Below are 17,328 nucleotides of genomic sequence, written 5' to 3' on the forward strand. Positions count from 1 at the left end.
TGGTTAAGAATCTGCCTTCCAATGCAGGGCACGTGGGTTAGATCCCTGGTTGGGGAACTAAGATCCCACATGCTGTGGGGCAACTAAGCCCACGTGCCACAACCACTGAGCCCGTGCACCACAACTAGAGAGCCTGAGTGCCACAACTACTGAGCCCATGTCCCACAACTAGAGAGAAGCCTCAGCACTGCAAGGAAGAGCCCGTGTGCTGCAATGAAAGATCCCGCATGCCGCAACTAAGACCTGACACAGCCAAAAATAAATAAATAAATAAATATAAAAAAACTGAGGTCAGAGAAGGAAGAGAGGGGCAGAGGGCAGGCAGAGCATGTCAGACCTAGTAGCCACGGTAAGAATTTTCAATTTAATTCTAAGAGAAATTAAAAGTCAAAATGGAAGTAACTTTGAGCAGAGGAGTGACATTATGTGACTTTTTTTTTTCTTTTTTGGGCTGTGAGGCTTGTGGGATCAGCTTGTGGGATCTTAGTTCCCCGACTAGGGATTGAACCCGCACCCCCTGCAGTGAAAGTAGAGTCCTAACCACTGGACTGCCAGAGAATTCCCTATGTGACTTATTTTTAAAAAGATCACTCTGACTGCTGTGTAGAACACAGACTGAGGCAAAGGCAGGGAGATCAGTTGAGAAGCTAGTATAATAATCCAGCCAAGAGAGGATGGTGGCTTGGACCAGAGTGATGGCAGTGGAGGCGGGGACAAGAGGTCAGGACTTGGCTACATTTGAAAGTAGAGCCAACAGGATTTGCTAATGAATTAGAAATGAAATGTAAGAGAAAGAGAAGAGTCAAGGATGACTCCCAGTGTTTAGAAAACTAGTACAGTATGTCCTGACTCCCCATGCAGAACCAGTCTTGCTTCTATATTTCTCTTTATCACACTGTATTGAAATGATTTGCTTATATGTCTGCTTCCTTACTAGACTCTGAGTTTCTCAAGGGTACAACCTGGATCTTAGTGATGAACAAGGAAGATTTTTATTATCCCTGGAGATTAAGGAGAAAGTGGAGATTAGAGGGTCATATGTATTGCAGGAAAATGGAAGGGGCAGGAAGGTAGTCAAGTGTAGCCTTCCTAGCTGGGGAGCCTGGCAGGCTTGGGTTTGAATTGTGGCTCCATCACTTGTAGCTTAGGGACTTGGGGCAAGTTATATGAACCTCCTTCAGCCTTAGACTATGTAAAATGTGAATAATACTAATAATATCCACCTCATAAAGTTGTTGTGAACACAAAAGAAACTCTATATTCATTAGCAATCACTTCCCATTTCCCCCTGCCCAGCCCCTGGCAATCACAAATCTAATTACTGTATAGATTTGTCTATTCTGACTATTTCATATAAATGGCATCACACAGCAAGTGGTCTTTTGTGACTATCTATCTTCTTTCATTTAGCATAATGTTTTCAAGGTTCATCCATGTTGTAGCATATACCACATTTTGTTTATCCACCTGTTGGTTGACAGACATTTGAGTTGTTTCCACTTTTTAGCTAGTATGAATAAAGCTGCTATGGGCATTCATATACAAGTTTTTATATGTGTGGACATATGTTTTCAGTTCTCTTGAGTATATACTTAGGGTTGAAATTCTTGGGTCAAATGGTAATTCTATGTTTAACATTTTGAGGAACTACCAAACTGTAGTTCAAAGCAGGAACATTGTTTTACAATCCCACCTGTATGAGGCTTCCAATTTCTCCACATCCTCACCGACACTTGTTATTATCTATCTTTTTTTTTTTTTTTCATGCGGTACGCGGGCCTCTCACTGTTGTGGCCTCTCCCGTTGTGGAGCACAGGCTCCAGACGCGCAGGCTCAGCGGCCATGGCTCACGGGCCCAGCCGCTCCACGGCACATGGGATCTTCCCAGACCGAGGCACGAACCCGTGTCCCCTGCATCGGCAGGCAGACTCTCAACCACTGCGCCACCAGGGAAGCCCGTATTTTATTTTTTTGATGCTATTGTAAATGGAATTGTTTCCTTAATTTCATTTTCAGATTGTTCATTGCTAATGTATAGAAACACAATTGAGTTTTGTATATTGGTCTTGTATCCTGCTCTACAGAAAGTTTTAACTTCACTGAGGAGCAGAAGACATATTGGAAGTGTTTCCAACAGGTCTTCAAAAGTTTCTATTATATGCCATCTGGTCAAATAGATCAGTGACAAAGCTACCATTTATCAACCACCTACCATGTTATTTCCTGTGTTTAAAACCTCCCAGGAGCTTCCCATTGCTCTTACAAGAAAAAACAGACCAGAATCCTTAGCATAACCTCTAAGGTCCTGGGTGACCGGGCCCTTGTCTACTCTACAGGCCCACCCCTCATTGTTCTTCCCCTGACCCGTGTCTTCCTGCCAAACTGGCATCCTCTACTTCCTCTAAATAAACATGCTTTTTTTTTTTTTTTTTTTTTTGCCTTAGAGTCTTCATTTACACTGTTCCTCTAGCCTGCTCATTACCCTCTATCACACTACCACTAGAAAAGGTAGTTTTCTTCCTAGTAGACAAGATTGTAATTTTCCCAATGTTTATAAACGTCTGTCCTGTGAGGTAGATTATGTCTATTGTTCACATCTGTGTCATCAGCACCTGGGAGAGCACCTGGCACATCACTGGAGCTCAGTAAAGGGAGTGGATAAACAGTGAGCCAGGTACATTATGTACAAAATCTCACTTGTCCTTATGATGCACTTTACAAATGAGGAAACTAAAGCTTGATGAAGTGAACTGGCCCAAGGTTACACAGCTGGTAAATAACAGAGACATATTTCAGTGAGATCAGTTAGATTGTATGGGAGTTTAAAAATAACTCCTCCGGGAAAGTAGTGCTCATTTTAAAATTTGTTTTCTAGTGGAGACTTTTCAGAAACTGCAGAAGGCAAAGGAGATTTTGACTAATGGAGCAAGTCGAGCCCGCTATGACCACTGGAGAAGGAGCCAGATATCGATGCCATTCCAGCAGTGGGAAGCTTTGAGTGACTCGGTGAAAACGGTAGGTTTCTCTCTGGGATTAACTGAATTTATGAAGCTCAGGCTGCCCCTGGATTAGACTCACATAGTAGCTTAAAGAGTCAGCAGACAAGAGGAGAGAGAAGACCAAGAGGCTGGTAGTATCTAGATATAACACAGTGTCCACAAAATCCTGTGAAGGGAAAGTCAGTACATCAGGGCCAGAAGAGCCTCTGACTACATTTGTCAGTCTCTTTGGCTGTTTGATTCAGTATATGTATATGCTCCCCGTTATCATTTACTGTTTTATACATTCTGATAACTGCGCTTCTCAAGTTGCTCATATAATACTGCCGAACCTTGAACCATTGCAAATTCATATTCTCCATCTTTTTAGTTCATATGAGCCTGTTCTCTTCTCAAGGCTTAATAAATTCAATAAAAAATAGGACCTGGGCTTCCCTGGTGGTGCAGTGGTTGGGAGTCCGCCTGCCGATGCAGGGGACACAGGTTCGTGCCCCGGTCCGGGAAGATCCTACATGCCGTGGAGCGGCTGGGCCCGTGAGCCATGGCCGCTGAGCCTGCGCTCCGCAACAGGAGAGGCCCCGACAGTGAGAGGCCCGCGTACCGAAAAAAAAAAAAAAAAAAGGACCTAATTAATCAAAGAAATCTGTAAATTATTTGTAAATTATTCCCATTATTAATTCTGTTGAAAGAATTGTTGGATAGATGCAGAGAGACTTTTTAAACCATTGTGTTATTTTCCTTCATGGCATTAGAAAAGCTAAATACAAAATAACCTCTGTAATTACTGTGTTATGTATTTATTTTGTTCTTCCATGGACCTTTGTAGAGAAAATATAATTTTAAAGGTTTTTATATTCTTTTGTGTGTGTGTGTGTGGTACGCGGGCCTCTCAGTGTCGTGGCCTCTCCTACTGCGGAGCACAGACTCCAAACGCGCAGGCTCAGCAGCCATGGCGCACGGGCCTAGCCGCTCCGCAGCATGTGGGATCTTCCCGGACCGGGGCACGAACCCGCGCCCCCTGCATCGGAAGGCGGACTCTCAACCTCTGCGCCACCAGGGAAGCCCAGTTTTTACATTCTTAGACATGATTTATTTTCTGGCTTTTTTTTTACAGGGACATTTTTCAATAACATGAGACATAGAATGCATAAGTTACCTTATAAGGAAGTCTTAAGGGACATATTAGAATTAGTGTATAAAGTGATTCACATCTCTTGAATTATAGCTCTTCAAGGTTACATTTAGATTCCTTCTGGATAGTTTTTATTTTAAGGAGACTTGAGCAAATTGTTTTGTCACTGATAAAAAACCTGCAACAATGAGGGAGGGTCTTTGAAGTAATGGAGAAGAACAATGAAAAACTCTCAAGGAATGTAGTTAAAGCCACTCTACATAACATGTAAACTGTTTTCTTAATCTCATTTTGGAATGCAGTGTATATTCAAATGGTTTAAGGTGGGTTAAGTATTTATGAAGGACTAACCATAAGATGGTTGAATATATACACAAAATAACTAGAGAGAATCTCTAAAAAAATAGTGACAGCTTCACATACACAAAAATAAGATTTTTTTCCTTTACATTGTGTATATCCAAAATTCCTTGTTAACACTGACTAAATAAACATTGTTCTGCCACCTCTACATAACTATTTCTAGTCTCTTGAGTGCTACACACTGTAACTGATACTGAATTAGTGACCCTTGTTATTTTAATGCCTTTTGATTTATAGTTCATTTTGCTTGATGATCCACTGAACTCTATTACTTAACTTTAACTGCTAATATCAAGTTAGCTGAGGATTTTTCAAAAACTCTTCTCCAAGCCCCTGCTCTAATTTATATTGCAGACGTCTTTCCATTAAACACTAATGTCCTGTCTCCAAACACATCGTTTCTGCTTAGAATTTAGCTTAACTATGAACTCTTTGAGGTCTTACAATAATTACATATCAGATCTTACTGGCTGCATCACTAGTCTTGTCAGCAAACTTGAAATATTATGCTGGGCTAGCATTTGGCTCAGGATTTATTTTTATTAGTGGTACAAAAATGATGAGACGCATATCCTCCTATTTTAAATCAGCAGTGATATTTTTCCTTGCACAGTCTTCTTTGGGCTCAACCTTGTCGTTTCTGACTTACTTTTGTTCTATTCCTCAGTGAACTTTGAAATCCCTATACCAAATTTCATGTGTTTTGTACCTCATTCGATAGATTTTCTGAAACTTCCTTTCATTCCTTTCTGTTCTAATCCTCACAGTGACTTCTGCATGTGAAAACCTCACCTCTCTCTACAACATTTTAGTTGTTTTTTTGTGTGTGTGCATTTCATTTGTCCATCCTTTCACACTCACTAGAGAAATTAATAACAATTGCCATACCTAGTATTGCTCATCACCTATTAGATCACCATCTTTTTGTAGATAAACATCACCATTAGGGTGTTTGGATTAGGTATATTACATAGGTCATTCTGACAATAAAATGGTTATAATTTAGGATTATAGGTGAAATTTTAGGTGACGTTTATCTAAAACACATCTGCACGTTCTCTTGCCCTAAAAGTGCAGGACAAATCACAATGTACTTTTGCAGCGTCACACAGGTTCATAATACAGGAATCTCCTTGGGAGAATTCCTCAAATGAACCATAGCTTCAGGGTGGACACATTTCTATCATCCAAGAGTGATGAAACTCTAACTGGTATTTTTTTTTCCTCACACCAAGTCCCTGTCACTTCACTAGCTATTAAGTTTTGTTTTCCATTTTAGAAGTTCCTCCTGATAGTCTAATTGTAAAAATATTTTAAGAATTCATTCAGGTTAGTGAATATGCTGGAAATTTAAGTCTAGATATGTGATGTTGGTTTAAAAAAAGGGACTATGAAGTGAGGACTTCAGTAACTGTGGCCTTTGGGATCTTGGAATAACTTGAAAACAGACACCTTTCCAGCTCAAAGAATCTCAGAGAAATCATCGTTGTCTTGCTAAATGGTTTTACCCCAAGGGATCCAGGGTATGAATGGCTCTCCCTCTTGCTCCAAAATATATGGCTTTAGGATGGTTGTGGGAAAATGGTTGCAGTCAAAATAAAATTCTGAGAAAAAATTTTCATAAGTCGTTAAAAATGTCCCATGCTGTACCAATTGCTACAAATGCTTTCAAAGTGTTTACTATAGGTCAGTCATTAACCCTCACCACCCATCTAAGGCAGACTGTAGGCACTTTTATTCCAAAAGAAAAGTACTGAGGCAAGAGTTGAGGGCTTCCCTGGTGGTGCGGTGGTTGAGAGTTCGCCTGCCGATGCAGGGGACACGGGTTCGTGCCCCGGTCCGGGAAGATCCCACATGCCGCGAACCGGTTGCGCCCGTGAGCCATGGCCGCTGAGCCTGCGCGTCCGGAGCCTGTGCTCCGCAACGGGAGAGGCCACAACAGTGAGAGGCCCGCGTACCGCAAAAAAAAAAAAAAAAAAAAAAAAAAGTTGATACATTGTATACAGGCCACCTAGCTGACCTGTGATACATACATCTAACGTTTTCAGCTCTTGATACATTTTATACAGGCCACCTAGCTGACCTGTGATACACACATCTAACGTTTTCAGCTCTTTTCACTAACTTTCTCAGTATCTTTCCCCCTCCACAAACGAAGCCACTGGCCAGCCTCCTCTATTCCGCTCACATGTAAAAAACCCAAGAAACTAAACAAACAAAACAACAAACCAAACCAAGCAGATTATATTTTACACTAGCTGAGGCCATTGCCTCTTTTTAAAATTAACATTTTTATTTTGATATAAAACCTACAGAAAAAAATGCTCAAAACCTGCATTTACAGTTTAGCAAGTGGCTGTGAAGTGTACACTCTGTATACACCACCCCTCACCCCAACACACATATTACTGGCACCGAGAAGCTCCCTCCTTATATTGGTACATTTTGGCAACCACAACTCAATCTAATTTTTAAACTCTAGTTGTACATATGTATAATCTTGTCATAGAAAATTTAGAACACACCAAAAAATAAAAAGAAAGAAAAGAAATAATAACTTCACAATGCTGCCATGCAAAGATAACCTCATTTGTATTTTGGTACATTTCCTTCCAGTGTTTTCTGTCCTTCATTTGTTAGTGTGAGAACCGGTTACACTGAATGGTGGCAGTAACTGCTTTATGGGGTCTTTTTTTGGGGAAGAGGATTCAGGATGACGCTCCTTTGCAGTTGGGGAGAGATAGGTTGAATGTGGGAAGAAGTGAGTTTTCAGGTTGGATTAGGGCAGAAGGCTTGAATATACTTAAGGTTTTAGGCTGTGTACAGGCTATATTGCCCGCCAGTCTGTATATTTTATGTATATGTATCTATCTATATATTTATATATCTATATTTGAATATATCTTTCCAGCTTTTAATTTAGTTGAGATCATGCTATTTGTGATCATATTGGCTATTATTTATAAACACCATGTCATTAACATTTCCCAATTCTCTTAAAAAACGATGATGAACAGATTTGTTTAAAAGAGTCCAAGAAGGCATTTTACCCCTTTGTACTTTCTTTGTACCCCTTTCTTCATGGTGAGGTACTTCTCCTGGCTCCTGCCTGTGTGCACAGTGTTAAGGCTCCTGAGACAGGTGGTAAGAAATTGTGGTATCTCTCTAAGCTCTTTAAGGTGCTAGTGATCTCTGCCCCTTCCCCGCCACCTCCCACTTCCCACCTCCCTCCACCCCACGTAGCGAACTTGGCCAAATACACACATAATGGGCCACCGCCTGCCTACATTGATTTGTTTAAACTAGCAAATAAAGTGGTGCTCTGGGGAGAAGCTGGCAACCGCAGTATTTTGAGATAGTTCAGACCTCAGTGCGCTAAAGATGAAAAGCCCGATGCCCCTTGCAACATGGGGCACGTGTGTAGCAGAGGCAGTGGCCCCTGCCATGGTTTGTGGCACAGTTTTTTTTTTTTGTGGCACAGTTTTTAAATGTCACAACTTCTGAGCTTATTCGCTAAGCCTTGGACTTTAGAAAAATCAATGTTTTATTTGGTTTGGTTTCTTTGCTTTGTTTTTATTCTGTTTTTTTTTTTTGCAGCACAGGAAAAGAATATCCTGGATATTAGGAGGATAATATATTCTGGGTTTTAAAGTTGCCCAAATATGTGGCTTATGGGTTTTTCTTGGGTTTCTGAGCAACAGAGGTAGTATGCTACAGTTCAGCAGTGCTTCAGAAATAGCATCCCACAATATCCAGATGAGGTTTCAAGAAACAGTTATGTTTATTATTTTGGTTGATGTCAGGGCTAATTATTCTACTTGAAATATTCTTGACACAGCAAACTCTCACTCTTTCTTACTCTGTATTCATCTATTTGTCTTTTCATTTATCTACCCATCCATCCAATTTTAAACATTTTAATAGGAAACACAGGGAGTTTCCTGACAGTCCAGTGGTTACGAGTGGTGCTTTCACTGTTGTGGCCCAGGTTCAATCCCTGGTCAGGGAACTAAGATTCTGCAAGCCGCACAGTGCAGCCAAAAAAAAAAAAAAAAAAAAGACAAAGGAAATACATATACAGGACACACGTGAAAAAGGTACAAAAGGATGTATGGGGAAAAGTAATTGTCTTGTGCTTTTGTTCCATTTTGAAGATCCATTTTTCATTTTTTCCTCACTCCTGACACTACCATCAGAAGCCAGAGCTAGGCTGGAAAAATTACACCATTAAGTTACTTGACAAAGGACCACCACCCAAGTATATTGGACGCAGTTCTAGGATGTCAGGTTTCTGGGGGGTGTTTTCAAGTGTTTTGGATATTGTGTTTGTCTAAAAATATAAAAGTTTTACCAGAAGTTAGTGGGCAATGCCCAACACTTGATTTATGGTCCCTGATTTTTTAAAATTGTAAATTAAAAAAATATAATAAAACAACACTTTTGTTAAAAAAAATCAAAATAGTACAATAGGATATGTAATAAAAAGTGAGTCCATCCTTATTCCAGACTCCAGTTCTACTCCCCTCTCTCAGAAAGCCACCATTGCAGCTTTTTGTGTTTCCTTCCAGAAACCTTCCATACAGTATACACATACACATTCATATTATTATTAAAAAATGGAAAGATATTTAGAAAGTTCTCATTATTTTGATGATAACTGGACTTTAAGTGAATCCACTTAAAATTAGGACAAATATTTCACAGTAAATATTGATTGACTTTCTGCTTTGTGCCATGAGTTTTCTTAAAGAGACGATGTATAACCCAGAATTCTAATATTTGCCAACTCTTCATTGATCATGGCTGGATGGAAGGTCACAATAGTAGAGTGGGGATAGTAGTTACAACAGTAGTTAGGTTTAATCTCTGGCATGGCTCAAGGTACACAGCCCAATTGTCTGTTTTTTGATAGTAAAATACACAGAAAACTTACCATTTTAACCATTTTAAAGTGTACATTTCAGTGGCATTCAGTACCTTCCCAATGCTGTTTACCCATCATCACTATCTAGTTCCAGAACTTTTTCATCACCCCAAAAGGAAACCCTGTACCTGTTAGCATCACTCCCTATTCCCCTCTCTCCAGCTTCTGGTAATCACTAATCTGCTTTCTATCTGTATGGATTTGTCTATTCTGCAATTATACAATATGTGCATTTTATTTCTGGCTTCTTTTACTAAGCATAGTGTTTTCAAGGTTTATCCACTTTGTAGTACTTTCCTCCTTTTTTATGGCCAAATAATATTCCATTGTATGAATATGCCACATTTTTGTTTATTCATTCACGAATTGATGGACATTTGGATTGTTTCCACCTTTTGGCTCTTGTGACTAGTGCTGCTATGAACACTTGAGTTTAAGTTTTTCTTTGAACACTTGTTTTCAATTCTTTTGTGTCTAGGAATTGAATTACTGGGTCATATGGTAATTTTATGCCTAACTTTCTAAGAAAACATCTCATTCTTGGAATCTCTCTGATGCTGGTCCCTTTGCTTTCTACCAGGATATGGATTTCTCCTTATATCATTAGTTTTCCAAATCAGTGAGGATTAATTGATTAACATCTGAATTAATTAATATCTGGCTAATAGTCAAGTCTAACATTTTGTTAATCAGCACTATACTAGTAGGTGAGGTGTTACCACATATTGAACTTTAAATATAGAAACTATATAATATTGATTTTATATTATACATCTGCTTTCAATTAATGTAGTCAATGCACTGGGCTACCAGAGGTAAAAAAGATCTGATGTTGGAAGAATCTGACCAGACTCATACCGATAAAATTGAAAATGAGGAACTGAATGAGCAAAAAGAGATAAAGAATGAGGAGTTCGGTCCAACCACAGAGAAAATGGAGCAAAAAGATTCCAAATCCATGGAGAAGTCATTCTCCTCACAAAATCCAGATTCTCCAGGTAAGTCATGTCATGTAGCTTTGCAGAACAGAGAAGGTGTGAAATTAAAAGGCTCATTTTATATTGTATTTATTCTCAACCTTTCCAGCTACATAGCAGTGCCAAATATAAGGGCTGGTTTAGCACCTTAAAAGATACTTACCTAGCATTGACACAGAAACTAGAAGATATATTCCTTAATACATTCCTTGCAAGGGAAAACTTGAGACATTTCTGGGATCGTCATCGCTTTACTAAAACAGTACTAGCTAACATGTGTTGGGAATTTACTATGTGTAGTTCTTTACATATATTACTTTACATCTATTATCTTGTTTAATATTAATTTTACATATATTAATTTATTTAATCCTCATTACAAGTTTGTGAAGTTGGTACCAATATTATAAATTTACTTACTTGTTTTTATTTTTGGCTGTGTTGGGCCTTCGTTACTGTGCGCGGGCCCTCTCCAGTTGCGGCCAGTGGTGGCCACTCTTCGTTGTGGTGAGCGGGCCCCTCACTGCGGTGGCCTCTCTTGTTGCGGAGCACGGGCTCCAGGCGTGCGGGCCTCAGCAGTTGTGGCACGCAGGTTCTAGGGCGCAGGCTCAGTAGCCATAGCGCACGGGCCCAGTTGCTCCATGGCATGTGGGATTTTCCCGGGCCAGGGATCAAACCCATGTCCCCTGCATTGGCAGGCAGACTCCCAACCACTGCACCAGCAGGGAAGCCCAGGTTGGTACCAATATTATTCTCATTGTATAGATGAGAAAACTGAAGCCTAGAGAGGTTGAATAATTTTCTCAAGGTTATCCAGCTTGTATGTGGCAGGGGAGAGGTCTGAACTGAGGCAGTTTGGTTGCAGAGTCTGCATTCTAAGGCATTGCACTATCCTGAGAAGATACCTTACCTGTAAGTAGATTTATAGACATCTGACCCATGTATATATCCATTGAAGCAGGGTATTACAGAGGTTAAACTCTTGGCTCCCCAGCTATACTACCTGGGTTCATATCCTAGCTCTACCATTTATTATCTGTATTACTGGGTAAAAGTTACTTAACTTCTCTACACTTCAGTTTTCTCATCTACAAAATAGAGATCAGAATGGTACCTTCTCATAAAGTTACCATGAGGATTAAATGAGACGATCCATGCAAAATGCTTAGCACAGTGATTTGCCTACGGCAGGCCCTGGATAATTGTTAGCTGTTGTTATCATTTCTTTGTCTATCTGGCCATCCCACTGTATTTATCTTGTACAGGTGTGTTATGTACACACACGTTAACTGTCCTCCAAATTCTTGATTCTCATGGTTGTGATACAACACCCCACTAGAATTTAGCCTTTAAGTAAAAGGTTCCTGAATGTTCTCGAACACTTCTTGCAAAAAAGAAGATAATTCGATAGTTTGTGGTGAACTATAGTCTTTCTAGAGACAGTCACTTCAAAACTCTCTCTGGGGAGAACTTTTACATGCTCACTACTTGTTGGGAATAAAGATTCTTAGAGCTTCCTTCAGGTGCCTCTGCTGGTTACCCAAGAGATCCTTTCATAGAGTCTGCAGTTGACTGCATCAGCCGCATAACTGGCAGTGGTTATAATATAACAAACCAATCAAAGCAGAAGCTCGAATGTCCTAAAAACAGTGTTTTAGGCAAACATACACATACAAACACCCACCCACAGGCATTCACAGGCAAACACGTGAATGTTTCTCCATTTAGCCTTGGAATGTTCAGATCTGGGCTTCCGGAACGCTTCGGGCCTCCCTGTGACTATATGTTTCAGATTCAGACCTATTCTGAGTTCACCAGAGTTGAGGGGGTTGATCACGTCAGATTCTCACACTGAGGCCCCACTTAAATCCCTTTCATAAGATTCTATAAAATTCTCTTTCTGTTCAAAAACAGTTATTTAGATATTTAAAAACCCCAAAGTAATATGAGCTTATCATTAAAAATTCAAAGAATCACATATAGACAACAATTTAGTGTCTACCCTAGTCTCATCCTTCTCTGCTTCTACTTCCTGAAGTAACCAATGCAGATGCCCAGGTGTGTCTCCTTCCATAGCCTTTGTTTGTCTATGCTAACAAAGGCATGTATAAGCATATGTTCGTTTGTGAGGGCTTTACAAATAAAGAATGGGGTTATACTGTGCACATTCCTCTCTGTTGTACAGTAGCTAAGAGCACAGACTCTGGAACCAGAGCCTAGCTTTTCCCACTGATGAGTTGTGTGACCTTGGGCAAGTGAGATAACCTCTCTGTATTTGCATTTTCTTATCTCTATATATTAGTTAAAATGTTTGTGTCTACCTCTACCTTGTAAAGTCTTTTTTTTTTTTTTTTTTGGCTGTGCTGGATCTTTGTTGCTGCGTGTGGGCTTTCTCTGGTTGCGGTGCGGGGGCTTCTCATTGCGGTGTCTTCTCTTGTTGTAGAGCACGGCCTCTAGGCATGCTGGCTTCAGTAGTTGTGGTGTGCGGGCTTCAGTAGTTGTGGCTCACGGGCTCTAGAGCGCAGGCTCAGTAGTTGTGGCGCATGGGATTAGTTGCTTGGCGGCATGTGGGGTCTTCCTGGACCAGGAATTGAACCCGTGTGCCCTGCATTGGCAGGTAGATTCTTAACCACTGCGCCACCAGGGAAGCCTTTTTTTTTTTTTTTGTAAGGTCTTTCTGAGAAGTAAATAACATATGTAAAATATTTAGACCTGGTACATGGCCATTGCTTTTTTTTTTTTTTTTTTTTTGCGGTATGTAGGCCTTTCACTGCTGTGGCCTCTCCCGTTGTGGAGCACAGGCTCCGAACGCGCAGGCTCAGCAGCCATGGCTCACGGGCCCAGCCTCTCCGTGGCACGTGGGATCTTCTCAGACCGGGGCACGAACCCGTGTCCCCTGCATCGGCAGGCGGACTCTCAACCACTGTGCCACCAGGGAAGCCTGGCCATTGCTTTTTTAACGTTAGCTTTTATTACTATGGGACTCCTCCTTAGACCCTTATATTTAGAATGAACTCATTAGAATGAACAGCTGATAAATATTCCACAGTGTAGATATATTGTAATTTACTCACAACAAATTGTGATGCCAGTTTTGATACCCTCACATTGTGAAATGTATTCTCTTACTGTGGTTGAGGAATGAAGCAGAGGGGGTGAGAGGAGGGAGGATCACTGTTTTGAAAGCTGTTGTTGGAGAATAAGAATTACGCAATTTTGCTGAAAGCTGCATTTACCAGTATTTTCTTAATGTTGTTTAAGAGATTATTGGCTGTTCTGAGTAGTGCCTTAAAGTTAGGGTTTCATATGCCAAAGCACAGTTGCCTGATTATTTATAATTTCATTTGACTGCACTGTAAATTTTTATAACATCAGCATTTAAGAAATATTATTCATGTCAGCTTTACCAAGCCCTGAGTGGCTTCCCACATAACTTTTCAGCATTTTTGTTAATTTCCTCAAGCAGTGCTTGATATTTACTTTGAAGTTTGCCTTTTGATGCCTCTTCTGTGATGAGCTTCTATTAAATAGTCCCCATGATTTTCTGATTCTTCATTGCAACCAGGAAAATAAGGAGCATGGCATCTGAAAACCCATGTGCGAGACAATCTTACTTTTACTTTCTTTTCATTTAAATATGCAATAAATGTGCCTTCTGATGAATACAATTCTAGAATCAAACATCCTGGAGTAAAATAAAAACAAATGTAGCAGATGCTGTTGATGTGCTAACATATCCTCTGGGCATTGCCAACCCTACGGCTCCCACCAGAGTGCTTTCTCCGGCAGTGAGTCCGGCTTGGCAGCAGTGAGCGGGCAGTTAAGTACCAGGGAGTAAACACGCTCTGGGTGTAGCCATCGGATGATAATGAATGGGAGTGGGAGGCTAAATTCCCCAGCGCCTTCACCCCTCAAGTGGAATAACTCTCAGGGGTCTTTACAAACTTGGTTCCTTTCCCTACCAGGGTCTCCTGGGATCAACTAACTCCCCAAGTTAGCCACTTGAATTCAAGTTCTTGTCTGGGGTCTACTTCTAGGTGGACCCAAACTCGAAAACATCTTTTCAAACTACAGAAATAACATGTATTTAGTGTAGAAATGTGAGAAAATATGGTCAAGCAAAAGGAAGAAAATACAATAACTTGTAGTCTTACCACTTAGGGAAATATGTATTATTGTTATTTTGGTATATTTTAAGATATGTTAGTATACCTAAAATGAAAAGGATATTACTGTACATATTTTGTGTGTGTGTTTCAATTACAGGTTGTCAGAAACAATTTCCTTTTTGCTTTTTCCCCAAATGGCAATTCTTTAGATTTTTTTCTCTGATAGTTCTAAAGAAAGTGCAGATCCTATTTTCCTGGGATAATCACTGTCAACTATTCTGTGTATATTTTTCCTACTACATATTTAGATAATATTTCAAATATCGATGGAGGCATATTTAATATATTATTCTGTAACCTGCTTTTACATCAGCAATATTATAAAAGTAAAAAATGATACAAGGCATACTTGTTCATCGCAGAAAAATAGGAAAATACAGATAAACAAAAAAAGAGTATAAAAAGTGAAAATCATATCTATTCCAACTCTTCAGGAATAGTTACTGTTAACATTTAGGGGTAATTACTTAGAGACTTAAAAAAATTTTATATAAATACCCATGTAAATATGAATTTATGAATGAGATCATGCTGTCTAAACTGTTTCGTAACTACCAGTTACTTAGCAATATGTTACGAACATTTTTCTATGATGATAAATATTAAAACATTGTTAATGATTATATCAAAGCCTTTTAACCAATTTTCTATTACTGAAGATTTAGACTATTTCTTTATTTTTTAAACATTTACAAATGGTATCATAATAAACATCCTTAGAGTTAAGTCCTTGAGCACATCATGATTATTTCATTAGGATACATTTCTAGAAGTAGAATTATTGGCTTAAAGGTTTATATATTTTAATGAGTTTGATAAATATTGCCAAATTGCCTGCTAGAAGTTTTGCCAGTTTACACTTCCTCCAGTAGAGAATGAAAATGACCTTTCCTCTAATTTTCCACAAAGTTGTTTATTAGAATTAAAAAAAAAATCTTACTACTGTGGAATAAATTATTTGTATTTCCAGGGATCCTTTCCATTGACCTGCTACTTTTGACAGCTGTTTGAAAGTAGTTTCTAATTTGCTTGCAGATGAATTGTCAAAATTCCCACCACTGGAAGTATCTATAAATATCTTTTTATTAATAAGCATTTAAACACGTAAGGCCCTCTCATCCATATAAACCAATTCCTGTTCATAAGGATTCAATAGTCTGCTTATCCATTTCTGTAAGATATTACTAATTCATACCAAAGACTTACCCTTACATTTCACTTACTGCAATGAAATCTAATCAACAAGCTGTTTTACTATTATAAATAAGCTTGACTTTTCCTACCTCTGATTTTAAAATATTCTCTTCTCTCTTCTACAGGTTTTTCAGATGTGAACTGTTGGCACCTTCGTTTCCGCTGGTCTGGGGATGCTCCTTCAGAACTCCTGAGGAAATTCAGAAACTATGAAATATGAAATGTCCCTGCTCCACAGGGGGGAGAGGGAGAAGGAGGGAGGGAGAGAGACAAAGAGAGAGAGAGAGAGATCATTCCCTGCGCTGCCAACATACAGCCTTTGTTCAAATCTTAAAAATGTCATGTTTGTGAATTGCTGAGTACAAATTAATTCCTCCACCCTTGATCCTGTTCTCTCAATATGTTTTCTAAACAAGAAAATTTTCAGACTAGTTTCTTTCAATATTTGAGTAAATTACGGCTCTTAGATCCAGAGTAGATTGTATTATGTGCGTTTTCCTGTTAATGTTATTTATAGAAATCCATTAAAAATCGATCTCTATATTTAAGTATTTCATTGATATACCATGATCTTTATGAGTGCTAGATGTACAAGAAATGTTTTCTGACTCTGGATTTAAAATGAAATGTGAAATTACTTGTCTAAACTCCATTGAATAAAATAAATAATTTTCCCAAACTTCATAATGAATTTATAATTCAACTGTATTTTGAAAATAATTTGAATAAGTATTTCTACTTCAATCTTAATAATTATAAATTTAAAAGGTTATTATTCATTTGAGAAAATGTTTTTACAAGATTTATTATATAGCAGGTGATAAACTTATAAACTATGTTCTAACTATGAAAATGGGCCTGTTACATAACACATCCTTTTTAGGTTGGAATTACTAGGTTTGCCATGTGTAGTCTATGGTTATTTTTTGTTTGGAAACAAGTGAATGAAAAATTAAGAAGAAAGATGATTTTAGAGCAGGGGTTCCTTGGTCAAAACAGAGTTTTCACTGGCCTATAGCAAAATGAAAAAAATACAAATATAGGAAGTTTTTTTTTTTTAAATAAATCTATTTATTTATTTATTTATTGGCTGCGTTGGGTCTTCGTTGCTGTGCGTGGGCTTTCTCTAGTTGCGGCGAGCGTGGGCTACTCTGTTGTGGTGTGCGGGCTTCTCATTGCGGTGGCTTCTTTTGTTGCAGAGCACGGGCTTTAGGAGTGCAGGCGTCAGTAGCTGTGGCGTATGGGCTTAGTTGCTCCACGGCATGTGGGATCTTCCCGGACCAGGGCTCGAACTCGTGTCCCCTGCACTGGCAGGCGGATTCTCAACCACTGCGCCACCAGTGAAGTCCCAGGAAGTTTCTTTAAAAAGCAAAATTATTCAAAAATTATGTCCTTCCTACCTTTGTGGTTTAAAATGTGCTTTTTTAAAAAAATTATTTATTTATTTATTTTTGGCTGTGTTGGGTCTTTGTTGCTGTGCATGGGCTTTCTTTAGTTGCAGTGAGCGGTGGCTACTCTTTGTTGTGGTGCACAGGCTTCTCATTGCGGTGGCCTCTCTTGTTGCGGAGCA

At 39.2% G+C, this 17,328-nt stretch overlaps 1 protein-coding gene across 1 annotated transcript in view; it reads left to right on the forward strand.

The window, feature by feature from the left end:
- The window catches only part of DNAJC12 (DnaJ heat shock protein family (Hsp40) member C12), a 34,112-nt gene extending 17,313 nt beyond the window's left edge, over positions 1-16,799 (forward strand). The window contains exons 3-5 of the mRNA XM_060033756.1: positions 2,876-3,015; positions 10,212-10,416; positions 15,884-16,799. Of these exons, the coding sequence (XP_059889739.1) occupies positions 2,876-3,015; positions 10,212-10,416; positions 15,884-15,978 (440 nt within the window). The 3' untranslated portion in view covers positions 15,979-16,799. The remainder of the gene's footprint in view (positions 1-2,875; positions 3,016-10,211; positions 10,417-15,883) is intronic.
- The last annotated feature ends 529 nt before the right edge of the window (positions 16,800-17,328 follow it).

The sequence above is a fragment of the Delphinus delphis genome, chromosome 16, assembly GCF_949987515.2.
Source record: "Delphinus delphis chromosome 16, mDelDel1.2, whole genome shotgun sequence".
NCBI classification, from domain to species: domain Eukaryota; kingdom Metazoa; phylum Chordata; class Mammalia; order Artiodactyla; family Delphinidae; genus Delphinus; species Delphinus delphis.